This window comes from Chrysemys picta, chromosome 7, assembly GCF_011386835.1.
Source record: "Chrysemys picta bellii isolate R12L10 chromosome 7, ASM1138683v2, whole genome shotgun sequence".
Taxonomy (NCBI): Eukaryota; Metazoa; Chordata; order Testudines; family Emydidae; genus Chrysemys; species Chrysemys picta.
Genome location: NC_088797.1, coordinates 49,700,947 through 49,721,334, shown reverse-complemented (window position 1 = coordinate 49,721,334; position 20,388 = coordinate 49,700,947). Strand labels below are relative to the sequence as shown.

Sequence of the window (20,388 nt, the reverse complement as noted above, 5' to 3'; positions counted from 1 at the left end):
AAAAATCAATGATTTTTTTTTTTAATCAAAAACATCAGATTTTTTTTTACTTAAATCGGATTTTTTTTCATAAAACGCCTTTTAAGGAAGAAACCTATCTAAAATAGTTCTAATTAAGATACATTCTAGCTCAAAAATATCTCATCATGGAATAGGGATTATAAATTCTAATTCTATAGTATGAGACAATATATTCATGTAATGATGTTTAAGACAAGTTTTGTAAATGAGTTCCAATAGTTCATGGATTAGTGACCCGATTTTATGGGATTCCAGGGGCTTCTGTATAGATTATTTAGGTTAATCCTTCTATCGACCCAATGGGACTCAGTGCTCAGTCTAGAACAGAGGTGGGCAAACTACGGCCTACGGGACCCTCCTGCCCGGCCCCTCCGCCACTATTCCCCCTCCCCCGCAGCCTCAGCTCACTGCGCTGCCAGCGCAATGCTCTGGGCGGCGGGGCGGTGAGCTCCGGGGGCAGCGCAGCTGCAGAGCCCAGACTGACCTGGTGCTCTGTGCTGCGCAGTGCGTGGCTGGCTCCAGCTGGTCAGCACAGCTTCAGCGCCACCAGCCACCGGTGCTCCAAGCAGCGCGGTAGGGGGGCAGGGAGCGGGTTGGATAGAGGGCAGGGGAGTTCGTGGTCAGGGGGCGGGGGTGTGGATAGGGAGCAGGGCGGTCAGAGGGCGGGGAACGGGTTGAATGGGGGCAGGGTTCCTGGGGGGGCAGTCAGGAAGGAGGAGGCGTTGGATGGGGCGGCGGGGGGCAGTCAGGGGTGGGGATTCTGGGGGGGGGTCAGGGGACAGGGAGCAGGGGAGGTGGATGGGGCAGGGATCTCGGGGGGCAGTCAGGAATGAGAGGAGGGGTAGGATGGAGTGCCGGGGGGCAGTCAGGGGCGGGGTTCCTGGGGCAGTCAGGGAATGGGGAGAAGGGGTGGTTGGATGGGGGCAGGGGTCCCAGCAGGGCAGTCAGGAACAGGGCCAGCTCTAGGCACCAACAAAACAAGCTGGTGCTTGGGGCGGCACATTTTTAGGGGCGGCATGGCCGGCGCCAGAATGCCGCCCCTAAAAATGTGCCCCGGCCGCCCTAGCTCACCTCCGCTGCTGCTGCCACGGTGCGCGAAACAGCTGATTCGCGCGCCGCTGCTCGCCCTCCCTCCCAGGCTCTCAAACCTGGGAGGGAGGGGGAGATCCCGAGCGGCCGTTTCGCACGCCGCTGCTCCCCCTCCCTCCCACACTTGAGAGCCTGGGAGGGAGGGGGAGAAGTGGCGCCCGCGCCGCAGCCACTCGGAGTCTCCCCCTCCCTCCCAGGCTCTCAAACCTGGGAGGGGGGGAGACTCCGAGTGGCTGCGGCGCGGGCGCCACTTCTCCCCCTCCCTCCCTCCCTCCTAGGCTTGAGAGCCTGGGGGGAGGAGGCATGGCTGGGGATTTAGGGAAGGGGCGGAGTTGAGGCAGGGCCAGGGGTGGGGTAATTAAAGAACGGGGGGGGGGGGCGCGGCCCAAATTGTTTTTGCTTTGGGCGGCAAAAATCCTAGAGACGGCCCTGGTCAGGAAGGAGAGAAGGGGTTGGATGGGGCGGCACAGGGCAGTCAGGGGTGGGGGGTCAGGGGACAGGGAGCAGGGGGGGTGGATGAGGCAGGGGTCCCAGGGGCGCCATCAGGGAACAGGGTGGTTTGGATGGGCCAGGAGTCTGGGGGGGTTGTCGGGGGGTGTGGGTAGATAGGGGGTGGGGGCCGGCCCACGCCCCCTCCCCTAACTGGCCCGCCATACAATTTACAAAACCCGATGCGGCCCTCAGGCCAAAAAGTTTGCCCGCCCCTGGTCTAGAAGATACCATCAGAGATGCTTAGTTTTGCAGTTCTCAGACTGTGGATTTGTGTCTCCAGAGATAACATGCTTGTTAATAGCAAAAATGTTTTAAAATAAGTAAATAAATAATATTTATTGAGAGAGAATATGGTGAGAAATAACAGACCTCAACCATATTGTCCCTCTGCAAATTTTTGTACACAGAATCAATCCCTTACCTTTCTCTAAAAGTGCAAAGTTTCAAAAAGTTCAGTGAATAGAAGATGGTTGGGGTCAGAATAGAGCTTGACAGGGAGAGGAAGTCTGGAGATAAATGTGAGAAGGGAGGGACAGGCAGTAGAAACTAAAGTGAAACTGAGCAGCATATTCCAGAAGTCTTGAGGTCTTTCTGATTTGATTTGAGATCTACCATACTGTTGCCGGCACAGAGGCCCGAGGACAGCAACAGTGGGGTTCGTTGTCCGGTGTGCTTCGCACCAATAAACATACCGGGGTGGAGAAACAATCAAAGTTTATTTGAGATCTCAAAGTGGTGCAAGGAGACAGGCAAGTCTCAAATCAAGCACACCAGCAAAAATCAGTTTCTCTCTTCTTATACATTTTACAACTAAGCCCCCCCTCTCTCCCCCTCTCTATACCACCCACCCCTCTCTACCACCCCCCCTCTATCTCTCCCTCTACTCCCCCTCCCCTCCCTACTGAAGGCATGTTTATACATTTAAGCAATTAAATCATTCTAGGGATATAAATCTAGCTTGTTAGTAACTTCTCTCTAAACTGTTACCTGGTCTTGTTTACCCTTGGTTTATTACCTCTTCAGCCAGAAACATGCTAGCCTCATCATTATCGCTTGGTACCTGGTATGAGGGGAGGGGGGTTTGTAACTGATAACTGGCTGTTTACACATTCCAATTCCTGTCCTTGGCTTTTGAGGTCGATTAGAGTTAAACATGGAAGGACAGAGTTTAAACATGGAAGAACTTTGGCTCAGGCAGGCCTAGTAACCCCAACAATACCATTCTCTCACTATGTAAGGGGGACTGTTGTCCCCTTACTAACATTCAGTGGGGGTGTTTTGGTTGCTAACTCCCAGTGCTAAAAGAAAGGGGAAGGGTCGCTGGGAAATCAGGGACCTGAGACTGACAGTCCCCAGGGGCAATGGAGAGAGGCCAATGCTTCAGGTCAGCCTGATTGACAGGGCGGGCAGGCTAATCAGGGAGTCAGGACGCCAGGGTGGGGTCCGGTTCTGCATGTGAGCTGGAATTGCCTGGGTAAGACAGGGTGGGGCTGAGCTAAGGAGAAAGCAGGGGCCCAAGTTGAGCTGGGGAGCACAGCCGCGCCAGCCAGAGGGTCCAGACAAGCAGCCAGGAAGCAGGTCAGTGCTGGGAGCAGAGTCACAGAAGCAGCCTACAGAGCCAACCTGCTCGGGGGAAGAGCTGCAGCCACAGAACCAGGTGCGGTGAGCAACTGGGGCCAGCCAAGGGGGGATTCTGGGCAAAGGGCGCAGCGCAGAAAGACACCCCCAGCCTTGTAGGTCAGACTGGGAGGGGGATCTTAACCCGATGGGGGGCTGATGCTGGGAAGAAGGGTCCCACCACCCAAAGCCCAGAGCTGTGTGGCCACCATCAGAGCAAGTGTCCAACCCGCAGGATCCCTGCAGCACAGCCAGGGCCTGAGAAGAAGGCCTGGGACCTACAAGGAACAGACAGTGAACTGCCCTGATGTTCCAGAGACATTGTTTGCAATGTTCCCTGCTACAGAGCGGGGTGATGTGTTTTCCTTTAACCTTTCCCATTTTTTTTAATTAATCGTTGATTAAACAACTTGTATTTGCTTTAAATTGTATGTATTGATCAGTGGGTCAGGGAAGTGCCCAGTGCAGAGAGAGTTCCCTGGAGTGGGGACACCCTAGCCCCTGTCCTAGGTGACCACAGCAGGGTTGGGGGTTGAGACCCCCAGGAATCCTGGGCCCAGCCTTGTTGGGGTTACGAGGACTCTGCTGGACAGGAGAGTGGAAGGGGAGTCCTCAAGGGCAGGGAAGCCTCTGGGTAAAGGAAGTGGGAGCGAGGACTCAGATCCTTTCGCTGGCCCACTTCACCGGGGAAGTGCAGAAGTCAGGAAAGTTCCCCACAATAGCGGGACCATTCCCCCGCTTACATAATTAGAAGGGAAAACCTATAATGGCAGCAGGTCGTAAAAGAGACCCAGTTTGGGAATATTTTAAGGAAATTCCTCTACCTCTGGGTAAGACAGGCATGCGTGCAAAATGCAAACAGTGCAACAAAGAAATGCAAGGCCTGGTTGCCCTCATGAAAAAACATCATGAGAAGTGTTCCTTCTCAGAAGGAAGCTGTGTTGAAGATGATGGAACATCGCTTCAGGTTGGTAAACTTTTTTATTTCATACTTCTTTCTTAAGGTCTGCCTGACTTCCTTCTGGACTATTCCTGAATTCTCATGTTTGAGCAAAAAAATATAGTTGTTACTCTATGGTACTATCATTTTAGATGCAGTTGTGATGAAAAATAAATAGCTGAAATAGGCAGATCTTCCTTTTACAATTTCACCTTTAAAGTAGTACTGAATGTCAGTGAATGCAATGAGTAATACTAAATGAGCAGTGTGGTAATAATAATTAAATAACTGCATCGACTTATTTTGTTTAGGAGAATCCATCCTCAACATACAGGATTCTGAAGACTATCCACCTTCAAGATCACCATAATTTTCTATAGTTTCAGAGTTATCTGCCAATGATAGTGTTTCAGTCACATCAATTATGTCTCATAGTATATCACCTGTAGCAAAAAGAAACAACCATATATAAGTTTGTGATAAGAACCAGCAGATTACAAAAAGAGGTAATTGATGAAAAAATTGCCCGATTTGTTTATGCAACAAACTCTCCTTTCCGTATGATTGAGAACCCACACTTCATTAACATGGTTCAGTCATTAAGAGCAGGATACAGTCCACCCAACAGAGCAGATGTCACAGGCAAATTGCTGGATAAAGTGTATGAAAGAGAAATTGAGCAGTGTGCAAAAGATCTAGAGGGTGAAATTATTAACCTGAGTTTTGATGGGTGGAGCAGTGTCCACAATAATCCTGTTGTTATGTGCTTGTGTGACAACAGAAGAAGGGAATGTCTTCCTTACCGAAACAACTGATACATCAGGAAATGCACACACAGCAGAATACTTACAAGCAGTAGCAGTAAAAGCTATAACAAACTGTGAAAAAAAATTTCAAATGTCTACTATGCAGCTTGGTCACAGACAATGCTGCAAATGTATCCAAGATGAGAAGAAATTTAGAAGAGAGTCCCAAGCTAATAACATATGGTTGCAGTGCTTATTTGATGCACCTCCTAGCCAAAGACTTCATTGTTCCAGAAATAAAGGCTAATGTTGCTGAAATTGCAAAATACTTCCGTAACAACCACTTTGCAGCAGCTGCTCTGAAAAAAGTGGGAAGAACCAAGCTAACTCTCCCACAAGACGTGTGATGGAACTCAGTAGTGGACTGTTTTGAGCACTATATCAAGAACTGGCCTAATCTGATGACAGTTTGTGAACAAAATAGTGAAAAAATAGATGGCACTGTCACAGCCAAAGTTCTCAACATTGGGCATAAGAGAAGTGTTGAACACATGCTGAGTACCCTGAAGCCTATTTCTGTAGCCTTCAACAAAATGCAGGGAAATAGCTGTTTTATTGCTGATGTTGCTGAAATTTGGAAGGAACTGAGTTGAGATCGCAAAAAGAGAAATATGCAATGACAGAGTTAAATTACAAGCATTAAAAAAACGAATGGGACAAGCACTATCTCCAGTTCATTTTTTTTTTGCAAATATTCTCAATACTCAGTACCAGGGTCAAACCTTAACTGCTGAAGAAGAGGAGTTGGCTATGACATGGACATCCAGCAATCATCCTTCCATAATGCCAACTATAATAAACTTCAGAGCGAAGGGTGAACCATTCAAGAAATATATGTTTGCTGATGATGTTTTAAAGAAAATCACACCAGTGAACTGGTGGAAGTCACTTAAGCACTTGGATTCAGAGACTGTTGAAGTGATAATCTCACTTTTAACAGCAGTAGCTTCTTCTGCCGGTGTAGAAAGAATATTTTCTTCCTTTGGACTAATTCTTTCCAAATTGAGAAATCGTTTGGGACCTGAAAAAGCAGGAAAACTTGTTTTTCTTTTCTAGATTATGAATAAACAGGAAAATGAAGGTGAAGATGACTGAGTTAGCTGCAGAAGCCAATATTTTAAGTTTCTCATGTTGACCTGGCTGACACAGTTGATTTAATTTTTGTTGCTTGTTTTTTTTTTTAATATTTCATTTAACTATTTTAGTTAAAAACAATTTTAACAAAAACAAACCTGCTTTTAAAAAACTTGAATGTTTAACTAAATTCAAAAATTCATATGCCTGTTTTGTTAAAATATTGTTTGCTGTTGAAGAAAAAAATCCAGAATACATGTTGTTGTTGTTGTTTTGTTTTAGTTAACTAAAACAATTTAAATGTCTGTTTGGTGATGTTCTCCTCCTAATACAGCATGGCAAGAAAATCCTCCAAATATGAATGATTAACCTGTTGAATTGGAGATAGTTCACCTCCCAATGACTTCATAAATATCTGCTCCCATTACCTTTTGTTATTTAATTTACCAAACAATCATTTATTTTCTGATATACCTGTAAAAGTAATCTGAAAAGTTTTCAAAATAAATCACTTTAAATATGTATAGTATGTACCTACTAAAAATGAAACCTACATCTATCTGAGTTGTGAAGAATATGTATTAAGGTTATAACAACCAACAAGAATACACTTTTATGTAGAAATCCAGGATTAAATTGAGTCTTTCTGACTAGTGATTTAAATCAAATCCACCCTGACACCCAATCCATTGACACCTGGCCCGGCCCATTACTACCCACCCCATCGACATCCGGCCCATTGACACGCCCAGTCCTTTTACATCCAGCCCATTTTCACCTGGGCTGGCCCCATCCATTGACATCCGTCCCGACGCGGCCCAGTCCTTTTACATCCAGCACATTTTCACCTGGCCCAGCCCCATCCATTGACACCCGGCCCAGCTCAGTCCTTTGACATCTGGCCCATTGATACCTGGCCCATTGACACCCAGCTCATTGACACCCAGCCCAGCCCATTCAAAATGGCCCAGCCCATTGACACATGATGCATTGACACCCGGCCTGGCCCACTGAGACCCGGCCCATACACATATGGCCCGGCCCATTAACACCCGGCCCGGCCCAGTCCTTTGACATTCAGTCCATTGACGCCCGGCCCAGGCCATTGGCACATGGTGCATTGACACCTGGCTCAGCCCAATGACAGCTGGCCTGGCCCATTCACACTGGGCCCAGCCCAGTCCTTTGATATTCAGCCCATTGACGCCTGGACCATTGACACCCGACGTGTCCCAGTTCTTTAACATCTGACCATTGACACCAACTCGGCCCACTCCTTTGACACTCAGCCCATTGACACCAGGCCCAGCCCAGTCCCTTGACATCTGGCCATTGACACCCAGCCTGGCCCAGTCCTTTGACATCCTGCCCATTGACACCTCACCCGGGGAATGCTATCACACTTGCAGTGTAGTCAGACCCATAGAGAGAGACTGCCCGTGCCCCAGAAAGCTTACAGTCTAGAAAGATGACAGACAAAGGTCTCATACCTATGATTGACTTGCCCAAGTCATCCAGCAGATCATTGGCAAAGCCAGGGATACAACCGCATCCAATCCCCCAGAGCAGAGTCCTCTCCATTCCAAAGGCTTTGATCTTAAGGCCCATCAATATGGTCTCCTGCCTCCCGTTTAGCAGTTAGTGCAGCAGCTGGAGTAGCATCCTCCCAGTGACCCGTGAAGTACTCTGAGGAAGGAACCTGCTGGCAATGAGGCTCCGTGGACTCATCTTTCCAGACAAGATGGTGTCTGGTGGGATGCTATTCCCGCTCCCATCCTAACACAGACACACACACACACACACACACATCAGCCCCTTTCAGTGGCTACCATGTTGGTCTGACAAGCCCAGCATTCCATTGACATTACTTGGGGTGGGGTAGGGCAGGGGAGTGCTAAATAATGAATCATCCTGATGGTCACTTTCTAAGCCTTGGGTTTGGGAGTCTGTTGATTTCATCTCCTCTGGATGAGCCACCAACTTTCCAGTGTGGAAAGCTCTACCCAGGAGCTGAGATGTCCAGCTTGTCCTAATTCAGTGTTTATGAGGGAATCCAACATCGGCTGAGTCTTGGGAGCAATGCTGATGTCCCTTAGGGTATGTCTACATGGCGGCTGGGAATGGCAGATAGACATGCACTAGCTTCGCTTGAGCTAGTGTGCTAAATATAGCAGTGTGGACATTGCAGCATGGGCAGTGGTACAAGCCCTGCTCCCCTCCCCCTGCCATGGTCTGACTAGCCTGTGCCATAATGCCCACACTGCTGTTTTGAGCGCACTAGCTCCAGCTGAGCTAGCATGTGCCTGTCCATCTGGACTGGGAACTTCACTTCCATCTGCAGTATAAACATACCTAGAGCCCTCAGTATCACCCCCTTGCAAAATCATACCTCCTGCAGCTACCTACTTGCATCCCTAGCCTGTTCTTCCTTTTGCTTCCCACCCCTCACCAGCACCATGTCATAGAATCATGGAAGATTAGGGTTGGAAGAGACCTTTAGGCGATCATTTAGTCCAACCCCCTGCTCAAAGCAGGACCAATCCCCAACTAAATCATCCCAGCCAGGGCTTTGTCAAGCCGGGCCTTAAAAACCTCTAAGGATGGAGGTTCCACCACTTCCCTAGGTAACCCATTCCAGTGCTTCACCACCTTCCTAGTGAAATAGTGTTTCCTAACATCCAATCTAGACCTCCCCCACTGCAACTTGAGACGACTGCTCCTTGTTCTGTCATCTGCCACCACTGAGAACAGCCGAGCTCCATCCTCTTTGGAACACCCCTTCAGGTAGTTGAAGGCTGCTATCAAATCCCCCCTCACTCTTCTCTTCTGCAGACTAAACAAGTCCAGTTCCCTCAGCCTCTCCTCATAAGTCATGTGCCTCAGCCCCCTGATCATTTTCATTGCCCTCCGCTGGACTTTCTCCAATTTGTCCACATCCTTTCTGTAAAGTATCAGAGGGGTAGCTGTGTTAGTCTGGATCTGTGGCAGATCCTTTCTGTAGTGAGGGGCCCAAAACTGGACACAATACTCCTGATGTGGCCTCACCAGTGCCGAATAGAGGGGAATAATCACTTCCCTCGATCTGCTGGCAATGCTCCTACTAATACAGCCCAATATACCATTAACCTTCTTGGCAACAAGGGCACACTGCTGACTCATCCGGCTTCTCATCCACTGTAATCCCCAGGTCCTTTTCTGCAGAACTGCTGCTTAGCCAGTCAGTCCCCAGCCTGTAGCAGTGCCTGGGATTCTTCCGTCCTAAGTGCAGGACTCTGCACTTGTCCTTGTTGAACCTCATCAGATTTCTTTTGGCCCAATCCTCCAATTTGTTTAGGTCACTCTGGACCCTATCCCTACTGTAACGATGCGGCCTCTGGCAGGACACTACCGAGAGTATCAATTCAGGACAAATTGCTTATAGCAGGGCAGTTACAGCCCAAGGCTGGGGGTCCTTTACTTCTAAGGCTCACCAAACCACCCATACAGAGAGGACTTCGGTTTCACCCCACTGGCTAACCAGGAGTCATCAAGAAATTCCCTCACACACTCCAGTTTCCCAATATCACCACCAGCGCCACTTCTTATGGGGATGAATGGTTATGAAAACCAATACCCCAGTAAAAGAAAAAAGGTTCTCCCAATCCCAAAGGACCAAGGTCTAGGTCAATATAGAAGTCAGATATTACCCACAAATCATGCTGTTGCCAATCCTTTAGAATCTAAAATCTAAAGGTTTATTCATAAAAAGAAAGAAATATAGATGAGAGCTAAAATTGGTCAAAGTAATCAATTACATACAGTAATGGCAAAGTTCTTGGTTCAGGCTTGTAGCAGTGATGGAATAAACTGCAGGCTCAAATAGGATGAAATTTAATAGTGAAAAGTGTAAGGTGATGCACTTGGGGATGACTAATAACAATTTTAGTTACAAGATGGGGACGCATTGGTTAGAAGTAACGGAAGAGGAGAAGGACCTAGGGGTCCTTGTAGACCGCAGGATGACTATGAGTCGACAATGTGATGTGGCGGTGAAAAAAGCCAATGCGGTCTTGGGATGCATTAGGCGAGGTATATCTAGTAGGGATAAGGAGGTCCTGCTTCCGTTGTATAAGGCGCTGGTGAGACCTCATTTGGAATACTGTGTGCAGTTCTGGTCTTCCATGTTTAAAAAAGATGAACTTAAACTGGAACGAGTGCAGAGAAGGGCTACTAGGATGATCAGAGGAATGGAAAACCTGTCGTATGAAAGGAGACTAGAGGAGCTTGGGTTGTTTAGTCTGACAAAGCGAAGGCTGAGGGGGGATATGATTGCTATCTTTAAATATATCAGAGGGATAAATACAAGGGAGGGAGAGGAATTATTCCAGCTTAGTACTAATGTGGACACGAGAACGAACGGATGTAAACTGGCCGTGGGGAAGTTCAGGCTTGAAATTAGACGAAGGTTTCTGACCGTCAGAGGGGTGAAATATTGGAACGGCCTTCCGAGGGAAACGGTGGGGGCGACGGACCTGTCTGGTTTTAAGATTAAGTTAGATAAGTTTATGGAGGGAATGGTTTAATGGTAAAACATAGTAGCCAAGGAAAACCAAGCAATGGTACGGAAATAGTATAATGGCCAACAGGGGTCAGGCTAGAGACTCTTGCCTGCATGCTCGGGGTCTTACTGATCGCCATATTTGGGGTCGGGAAGGAATTTTCCTCCAGGGTAGATTGGCAGAGCCTCTGGAGGTTTTTCGCCTTCCTCCGCAGCATGGGGCAGGGATCTCTAGCAGGAGGGTCTCTGCCAATGAAGTCACTGAAACACAGGATTGGGGACTTCAACGGCAGAGTCCAGGGAAGGGTTTGTGGCCTGCAGCATGCAGGGGGTCAGACCAGATGATCATAATGGTCCCTTCTGACCTTAAAGTCTATGAGTCTATGAGTCTATAAGTCTCTGAAGTACATCCACAGCTGGGATGGGTCATTGAGTCCCTTCTTCAGAGTTTGAGTTTGTAGCAAAGTTCCTCCAGAGGTAAGAAGCAGGACTGAAGACAAAATGGAGGGGTTTCCAGGGCCTTTTATATCCTCTGCCATGTGGCAGGAAACCCCTTTGTTCTTACTGTGGAAAATCACAGCAGCATGGTGGAGTTTGCAGTCACATGGGCAAGTCACATGTCCATGCATGACTCATTTTTTTACAGGTAGAGCAGCCATTGCTCACATGTTTCTTGATTGGGCACTTAATCTGAAGAGTCTCTTCACAATAAGCTGGCCAAATGCTTCACTGGTGCTACTTAGAATCAAACACATTGAGATACAAGTACATAGCCAATATTCATAACTTCAAATACAAAAAAGATACACACATACAGACAACATAATCATAACCAGCAAATTACCACCTTTTCATAGACACCTTTTTGACCTCCTTTGTACAAGATTTGGTGCAACTATAGGACCTTGGTTGCAACAACGATCTGTACAGTCACAGTTCATGTCAGTAACGTCACACCTACCCACAAGCGTAACTACCTCTCCTCCCAACTTAGTGTCCCCACCGTGTCCCCTTCCAACACTCTCATGTAGCTCCCTGCTCTCTCCCTGCTACACCTTCAGCTCGGAATTTCCTTCCAAAATCCATTCAGCCAGCCCCCCTCGCCTCGGTCACTCCTAAATACCAGATGGTGCACCATCAACTGAAAAATGCCAGCATGTTTGTGATCCACCAGTGGGTGGGGATGTTATAGGTCTGATCCACACAGGCTGAGAGCCTTGTATAGGCCCTGCTAAGACGCCTTGACTCTTCAGCTCAAGCTTGCAGTCGTTCATGTGGTTAACTCTGGAGGTCTCCTGTTCAATCCCCGGGGTATCAGCCAAGATGGAGGCCATCACATGCTTACACTTGTGCAAACAAAAAGCCATTTGATTGGGTGGCAGTGCCGGGTGCTCTGCATGTGTGAATCGGCTCTTGAGGTTGGCATGTGAATTCTTTGCATGGCTCTAGCTTGTGATTTCTTTTTATTTTGGAATGATCACTTCAGCCAGGTGCTGTGCGTCATTGTGAATTGCACTTTGCATGGTGCTATGTATATGTATGGTGTGTTCCAGGGGTGGGGTGTATTGGCCACGTAGGGTGCACGGGCCCATGTGGGGGGGGGGGTGTTATTTAACAGCCCCACGCTGAATGGTTCTGTGTAGGAGGCTTACACCGCAGTAGCCCTTGCATGCTGCTAGTTACAGCGCACATTTCGGGCTATGAGGTATGAATCTCTTTCTGTTGTTGACATGACAGAGATCGCTATACGTGGTATGCACCTCCCGGTGAGGTGGTTTTAGCATAGGATGGATCTGACACTTACATGTCAGTTTATGATGGGGTTCCGCATATCATGCATGTTTCCTGTTACAAAGTACAGAGTTACACTATGTGAGGGGTACATGATAGAAAGGAATGAACTGCATCCCAGACTGTGTCCATATTGGTGTTCGGGTGTGTTTCAAGGTGAGGGGGCCATGTGGATGCAATGGGGCCACGTGGGGGTTGTTTCAGGGGTTGGATGTATGGGGCTACATAAGGTGCATGGGCCCACGTGGAGGTGTATACGTGGGGTGTGGGTGTGTCGGGGTGGGGTGTATGGAGCCATGTGGGATGCATGGGGCCATGTGGGAGATGTATATGTGGGGTGTATGGGGCCATGTAGGGGTGTATATGTGGGCTGTGGGTGTGTCAGGGGTGGGGTATATGGGGAAATGTAGGGTGCATGGGGCCATGTGGGGAGTATATGTGGGGTGTGGGTATGTCAGGGGTGGGGTGTATGGGGCCACGTGGGAGGCATGGGGCCATGTGGGGTGCATATAGGGATGTCACACTGGGTTGCCCTTATGTTCACACCGGGTCCCTGCCCAGCCAGTGTAGCACTGGCAGCTGAATTCTTCCGCCAGCTTGGCTTGCTCCTGCTTTGCCAGTTGTCCCTGCAGGTGGTGGTGGGGCCAGCTGCGGTGCCTCCGGACAGTGAAGCTGGAGGGGCTGAGGTGCAGGAACGCGCCGGGATGGCCGGCCCGCCGCACACAGCGCCCGTGGCTGGAGCACACCGTGCGACTGCACAGTGTGGCGCTGCTGGTCACATTCACGATGTAGTGGCCCAGGCTCCTGTCCACGTACTTCTTCAGTGCCAGGCAGGACTCCTGTATGGGGGGCACAGTACAGGCCCAGGCAGGGCTCTCTCAGGGGAGAGGAGGGGCCCATTTTCCTGTAGTGCTTCCCTTCCACACAGTCCCCCTGGGACCCACCCTCCCAGCTCCTGAGTGCAGGGGGAGCCAGACCCCAGGGCTCCCACTCTCAGCATCACACACACCTGGGAACTGCCAGTTACACACCACATGAGACCCCCCCACACACCTTCCCATCCTCTGAGCGCAGGAGCATCCACACCCTGGCCAGGATTCTATTCCCAACCCGTAAGCGGCCGTAGCCCCCCATGTAACGCACCCGTGAGTGAGTGTAATCCTCGTTGCCCCACAGCACAACCCCTGAGGCACCTTGAGAAGCACTTTCCCCAATGGTGTGGACCAAGTCCTCCTGCAAGAAGCAGAGAATCACCATGAAGATAACAGCTTCGGCTACTAACACCTGGGAGGGGTGGAAGGCTGTTCCCGTAGGATCCACGCATGCATCCTTCCCACACAGATCGCCCCCTTCTGGCACAACAGGAGACAACCAGATTGAGGAACCTCTGTGGTTCTGTTCCAGGTGAGAAAGGTACGTCAAAGACAGTGCCATGGACTCGCTGCCCACTTGCAAAGCCATGTTATGCTGACAGGTGTTAATGACTGCCAGCAAGCGGGATCTACAAACAATCACACACCTGGTTAAAGCAACCTTCTTGCAGGCTAAAAGGAAGGAGCAATTAAGCCCCTTTATGTAGTGACAGCTGGAAACAACAGAAGTCACCATCCAATGCAATGGCAAGCCCTGATCAGAAGGTAAGCTGTGCAGGCTGTGGGGTTCCCTAATGGCAAATGCAGGGGCTAGGAGCTGGTTTGGCAAGCTGTGAGGGGGTGCTAGAGCAGGCAGGGAGACGTCATGGCCCTGAGAGAGCAGAGGGACAGAGCTCGGTGGACCCAGCACAGACTGAAGAGGCAGGCCTGGGGATTTCTCAGTAAGGAAACTGCCGGCTGTTTGTTTCTTTCTGTTCAGGGAAGCTGGACTTTGCGCCCATTCTTTGCAAATAATCTGACTCAGAACTGATCCAGCTGCTGGCTAACCACTCGGGGCCACTGGAACCACAGCAGTGTAAAACAAAGACAGGTCTCTGCTAAGCTGGGGTGGGAGGGGGGGTGGAGAGTTGGCTGAGTTGGGAGTATTTTCTTTCCCGGAGGTACAAGGAAAAGACAGGGGAATAGCCTGAAACAGGCCAAATGTAGAGAAACCCTCCAGGAGGGCTTTGTCTTGTGTAAAAACATTGCTCTCTTCTGGACCCATGGCCCAGGATATGGCCCTTGTCCCTCACACGTCTCCCACTGGGATCCCTATGGATCCCCCTTCTGTCCTCCAGGGCTTCTCCACCCCACTTCCCCGAGCTGACTTCATCCTACCAGACTTCCTCCCTCTGCCCCTTCCCCACCAACGGCTGCTCCTTGGCCCCAGGTGACAATGGTAAGCAATGGCCGAGAGGACCTGGGCTAGAAGATGGGAAACACCCCCGCCCCTAAAGCTGGCCTCTGCCTCATGCTGCCCCTCTATTCGGCGCTGGGGGGGCACGGCAACGCTGGCTGGGGGCATCACCTGCGAGAGGAAGTCCTCTGTGAAGTCGTACTGGATACGGGCGTAAGGTAGGACTGAGAGGCTGCCAGTCCCCGTCTGCCCCTGCACCCGGAACGCCTCGGCCACACGGTGCCGAACGAACTTGCCAACCTGGTCTGTCACCCGGAGCTCCTTGGGCAAGTAGATGCTGGGGTAGAGCGCCCGGCTTTGGTTCCAGAGCCACCAGAGCTGCTCGTTCCACCGCTGCTCCACAGCGGGACACTCCCCTGTGTAGTTGGCCGCTTTGAAATCATAGTTATAGCAGCTGGGGAAGCCATAGAAACCCCAGAAGCCCTCAGGCCTCAGGCTCTTGCCAAGCACCAGGGTCTGCTCCATGAAGGACCGAGCACTTTGCTCAAATTCCTCCTGAGCTTCCTCGACCACCCTGTCTGGGGGCCAGTCGGGGTGCCGCTCCTGGACCAGCTCTTGGGACTTCTCCTTATAGATCTCCATGGCATCCCAGTTCCGAGCCCACACGGGGCGCCAGCTCTCCCAGTCGATCACCGCCAGGCCCTGGAAGCCTGGCTCCGAGATGGTGGCCTGGATGTCGTGCCGCGCCTTGCCGAGGTGGGCCTGGAGGCTGCCATTCTGGGGGACACCCCCGTGGGCCACCGTCCCCTCCGGGGTGTAGTGCGGATAGAGGCCCAGTGTGTTGCTGTAAAAGAGGGCGATCTCCTGGCCCAGGAAGGACTCGTTGCGGTTCAGCACCATGTCAAAGACCCCCAGGTCAAGGAGCACATGATATTTCGCGCTGCACTCCTGGCTCGGGGCATTCCACACTGTGACAAAGGGGCGGTCCCAGAGAACTGGGCCCCCGTCTGCCGCGCTTCGAGCCACCAGGGCCAGGCTCAGCAAGCATGCCCAGGGCAGTAAGAACACGGTGGCCATGTTGAGCCTGCGTGCCAATGGCTGGCGTCTAGTCCTTGAGGCCTCGGGAGAGCTCCTGGGGGCCCGGCTCCTCAAATCGGGAGAGCAAAATCTCAGTGGATGCTCCGGCTGCCCAGTTTCCCCACTCAGCCCCCCAGGGATGGGGAAGCTGGGAGAGACGGGGGGTGGGGTGGATTCCTGCTGCCCCCCAGGGGAGCCGAGTGCTGTCAACTTTCCAAAGCTAATTCCTACTGGTTTGTCCCAACCTCATCCCTCCTAATAACTCCCAGACTCTCCCCGCAGAGGAGCGAGGGCTGGGATCAAACCGCTGGCTTTCGCAAGGATTTGCGGTGGGAGGCCTGGCACCTGCTCCAGAGCTTTGCCCTCCCCATGACCTTGGCTGACGTGTCAGTGGGTCCTATTCCCCACCCCCATCTCTTCCCCTAGGAGATACCGAACCGGACCCGGCATGGCCCCTCCCTCTTTTCCTTGCGCTCCTGTCCTCAGAGGGGGTGGGGTGTGTTTTCCCCATGTGAAGGGACTGCTGGGCCATGATCCAGGGCCGCTGCTCCAAAGGGGAAGCAGTGTTTGCAGATGGGGTGGAAGAGCCCTGGGTTAGCTGCTCTGTGCCCAGGTTAAAGATTTACCTGCGGGGGGAAAGAAGGAGCAGGGAGAACGGGTCAAAGAGATAGCGTGGGGTCAGCGGAACATGGGTTAGAGCTGCAGTGCTAAACTGCAAGGCCAGAATCCAAGCCATGGCAACAAAGCCACAGCTCCAAGGAAGATCTCAGCGCTAGGGATTAGCTGGCATGGGCAGGGCACTGCTCCAAGGAAGCTCACAGCGCTAGGGGCTAGCTGGCATGGGCAGGGCACTGCTCCAAGGAAGTGCACAGCACTGGGGATTAGCTGGCATGGGCAGGGCACTGCTCTGAGGAAGCTGGCAGCGCTGGGGGCCAGCTGGCATGAGCAGGGCACTGCTCTGAGGAAGCTCATAGCACTGGGAGCCAGCTGGCGTGGATAGGGCACTGCTCTGAGGAAGCTCACAGCACTGGGGGCCAGCTGGCATGGGTAGGGTACTGCTCCGAGGAAGCTTGCAGCGCTGGGGGCTAGCTAGCATGGGCTGGGAAGGCAAATCATATCCTGGGGTTGGATGTGGATCATGCCCATATGCTTGTGACTGTGCTCAGTAGCAGAAGCAGTGGCCCACGCTGACTAGCCTTGCCAGGATCCAGTGGAGCCAGCCAAAATTAGCCAGGCTACTTCTCAGGCCACAGGAGTCAGTCCTCCCAGCCCATATGGGGCGGGCCCCTTCCCTTCCTGCCCCGCTAGAAGCTAGGCCTGCAGCATCAGTGGGGAAGCTGAAGAAAGTGGAGACCTGTCTATAAATCTCTGGGCTGGTGTCGGGATGCAAACTGATGTGGGGGAACGGGGATAAGCAGGGGCCAAGGGCAGAGAGGCTCATGGGAAATGCAGTCCTGGGGTGGTTCAGCTCCATCCCCAAGGAATCCTTGCATCCCCATGCTCTGCATAGCCACGTGGTGCTGAGACTTCACCTGTAATGCCCCAGCTGGGCCGAGGGTGTCACAGCTCACTACCGTGAAGCCATCCTGCCGCCCAGGGCTTCTGAAGCAGCAGATTTGGGAAGCCAGAAATATGGCCCTGGCATCGGGCCGCCCCGGGAGGGAGAGCATTTTAAAAGGGGGCAGCCAGGGTAAAACACCAGGCCCAGGGCTGGGCCCACTCCCTGAGGGACCTCTGATCACAGCCCTGCTCTGCCTGTGGCAGCATGTCCCTGTGGGCCTAACATGACCACGCAGGCCTGAGGGCGGCTTAGGACCCAGATGAAGCCCACTGCCAGACCCTACACCCTGGGATTGGTGGGGCTGGAGAGGAGGGGCTGGATGAAGCTCAGCTAGAACAATGCCTCCCTCTGAGCCAGGAGCTTAATTTGCTGTAAGAAAGGTCCAATCTCCCACCAGCTCTGGAATCCTTCCTCCCAGTTTGCCTCCTTCCCCAGCCAACGGCAGGCTGGGGGAGTGGGATGGAGCAGACCCTTCCAACCAGGGATTAAGGGGATGAGTGAAGCTTTCCAGCCTATGAGAACCTTAAGGGGTGGCATAATGGGGGAGGGGCTGTTTCCACCCCAGTAACCACAGCCGGTGTCCCGGGGGAATCTTGGGGGCTGGGGTCTACTCTGGAACATTTCCAGGTGGTCCGTCAAACAGGATGGGGGAGGTGCACATGTGCAAGCCAGATGGTCCACATCCCGCACAGCCCTGGCGCTAGCCAACCTCGAAACCAGAGCTCTGATCCAAACCAGGATCCGGATCCAAAGCAGGTCCTGATTTCTATAAACGGCCAAACCAAAACTCAGGACCGGACCAGCCCCTTAGGCTGCCTCAGTGTTTGTGATGGGGGCAGCGTTGGGGGCTCCAGCCCTGGCCTCCAGAGTATCCTCTTGTGGCATGGGGTGGTCCTGCAACATCCATGCCTCAGTTTCCCTCTCTTCAGGGCTCCTCATTAATTTCACAGACTAGTTTGGCTGTTGCAGTGACTTGACCCTCTGCCTAAGTCCCTAACAAAAGATCCACCCCATCCCGGGTATACGAGGCCAAAACCAAACACAGTTTTCACACTGGGCCTGTCTAAGAGTCTGGTTGGTCTACACTAGCCCAGACACGCCGCTATCTGCCTGCCCTGGGGCTCAGCTTTTCCCCCTTCCCAGGCTCCTCTCCATCCCTCCCTCCCCCCCAGCTCCTTTGTGCTGGCCCCTGCTCCTTCCTCAGCAGCCACCTCCAGGCCTTCCTGCCTGGAGTCCCTGCTCCCCTGGCACATCATGATACCCTGCCAGAGCCCTCAGTAGCCTTCTCCAGGCCTCTACCTTCTCTAGCCCAATGGGGTGACATGATTCACCAGTCACATGACTGTCAGCATTCACCCCACCTAGGGAGGTGAGCTGGCTGGGTCACAAGTCTGCTGAGCCCCATCGCCTCTGAATAGGCCCAGCCAGCCTAGAAGAATGTGCGATAACGGTGCAGTGCTGCGGGGTGCCCTGCAGGGGGCGGTGTGTAATAACGGTGCAGTGCTGGGAGGTGGGGGAGCTGTAGTCCAATCCCCTGTTGTGATTAGGGGCGCAGTTCCAGGCATCGATCAGCAGGTGGCAGCACACGCACGCACACACTTCTCAGTAAAGCAGCCAGCCAAGCTCTGGGGAGGAGGAGGAGGGGAATGGGGCAGAGCTCAGCCCCCCTCGAGTGCCGAGTCTGGTTCCTATTACACTGCGGTGGGGGAGCCGCCAGGGAGATTGGGAAAGGAAACAATCCAGCCTTCAGCTTCTGGAGACCCAGGGCCTTGACTCGTGCAGCTCAGGCTATTAACTCTTCGCTGGGCAGCAGGCGTTTCAGGCTCTGCCAGGGCGCCCTGGGTTGCGCCCGCACTACGCCAGGGGAGGCTGCCCCGTTGCAGTGCAGGCGGGGTCGTGGCTGGAGTAACCTGGCTGGCTGCAGCCTTTAGCCAAGCAAACGCCCCAAATAAAACAGAGTCACCTATTTTGGACGGGCTGGGGAGGAGGGGGTAATGTTGGTTGGAGCAATTGGGGGGGGGCTGCACCTCCCCTTCCCCATCCTGCTCCTGAGTGCCCCCAACTGTGCACTGCACTCACTAGCCACTGCTTTGTCCATTCTGGGAAGAGACGGTGACACCGGAGCCTTCGCAGTGCCAGGATTGCTGAGGCAGAGGAGGACACCTTGGGGTGGGGAGCAAGGTGTGCTGATTTGAATGCAGCCCCAGGCGGGAACTTGGTCCTGTCTGATGGCAGCCCTGTAATCAGAGTCGTAATCGCCGCTAACTGACCCCCTACTTGGCACATTGGCAGAGGGGGGCCAAGGACAGACTGGGTCAGTGGAGACCAAATGCCCCTCTCCGGTTACAGCACAGAGGGAAAGGCCAGCGACGGTACTGCCTGTGCTGTGGCTGATTTCTGGGGCCATCTGTGGCTGTCACGGCCCAGGAATACCAGCCTGGCCTGGGCACAGCACCATACCCACTTTTGCAGTGGGGAGAGGAGATGCCCCTATGCCTGGGGAATGCCACGCTGCTCCTACCATACTGACAAAAAGGGTAGGCCGTGCTAATGACCCTTCTGGGTGCCATTTCTCCTGCCAGGGCAGAGGAACTGAGATTTCAGCAGGTTTCTGAAAAGCCACAAAGAGTTAAAGCACCTCTGAAACATGGAAATGACAGGACTCCTCCACCCACACACCTCTCACTGTCATAGGACAAAGGGCTTGAAGTGATCTGGGCCAGACTGCATGGGGGCGGGTAGGTGAGGAGAAAACACGCCCCCATGAGCCCGGATCAGAGTCGGGTGGTGGGGGGAAGAGGAGGAGAGTGATTCAGACTCTTGGCTCACAGGGGGAAGTGGAAAGCAAAGGCTTAGGTCTAACCCCTGCATTGCCCCTCGCCCAGGAGAGCAAATTCAGGGCCAAGAAAAGCACTAGCGAGCTGTGAAGCCTCCCAGAGCAGGTCATAACCCAGCATCTCCTCCAGAGCCTGCATTCTACCGGCTGTTGCAAATGAATGGGGTTTTACAGCTGATCAAAGGGGACAGATGGGGCCAGCTAGAATAAGAGACAAAGGTGGCAGGCACCTGGCAAGGTTTTCCCCATACAGCCCCCTGTAGGTTTTCTCCATGCAGC

General features: G+C 52.3%; 1 protein-coding gene and 1 long non-coding RNA gene across 2 annotated transcripts; one reads left to right on the top strand and one right to left on the bottom strand.

The window, feature by feature from the left end:
• The first annotated feature begins 1,390 nt into the window (after nucleotides 1–1,390).
• On the top strand, nucleotides 1,391–6,561 carry LOC135972662 (uncharacterized). Its single transcript, XR_010589139.1, has 2 exons — nucleotides 1,391–4,186; nucleotides 4,471–6,561. It is a non-coding gene; the product is annotated as an uncharacterized LOC135972662 (long non-coding RNA).
• A 3,332-nt stretch (nucleotides 6,562–9,893) lies between these two features.
• On the bottom strand, nucleotides 9,894–18,403 carry HYAL1 (hyaluronidase 1). The gene is made up of 3 exons (XM_005308768.4): nucleotides 14,807–18,403; nucleotides 13,511–13,600; nucleotides 9,894–13,206 (listed from the first exon to the last, which is right to left on the bottom strand). Exons 1-3 carry the CDS (start codon nucleotides 15,710–15,712, stop codon nucleotides 12,886–12,888), a joined length of 1,317 nt encoding a protein of 438 aa, XP_005308825.2. The 5' UTR covers nucleotides 15,713–18,403; the 3' UTR covers nucleotides 9,894–12,885.
• Between the last annotated feature and the right edge of the window lie 1,985 nt (nucleotides 18,404–20,388).

Bases quoted from the DNA above. Each gene is read 5' to 3' on its own strand.
- HYAL1 (XM_005308768.4), bottom strand. From the start codon at position 15,712: ATGGCCACCGTGTTCTTACTGCCCTGGGCATGCTTGCTGAGCCTGGCC. The intron at 13,601-14,806 runs GTGATGCCCCCA...TGCTTCTTGCAG, and splicing joins CAGAGGACTTCCTCTCGCAG to GAGGACTTGGTCCACACCAT. The intron at 13,207-13,510 runs GTGCGTTACATG...CCCCCCATACAG, and splicing joins AGGATTACACTCACTCACGG to GAGTCCTGCCTGGCACTGAA.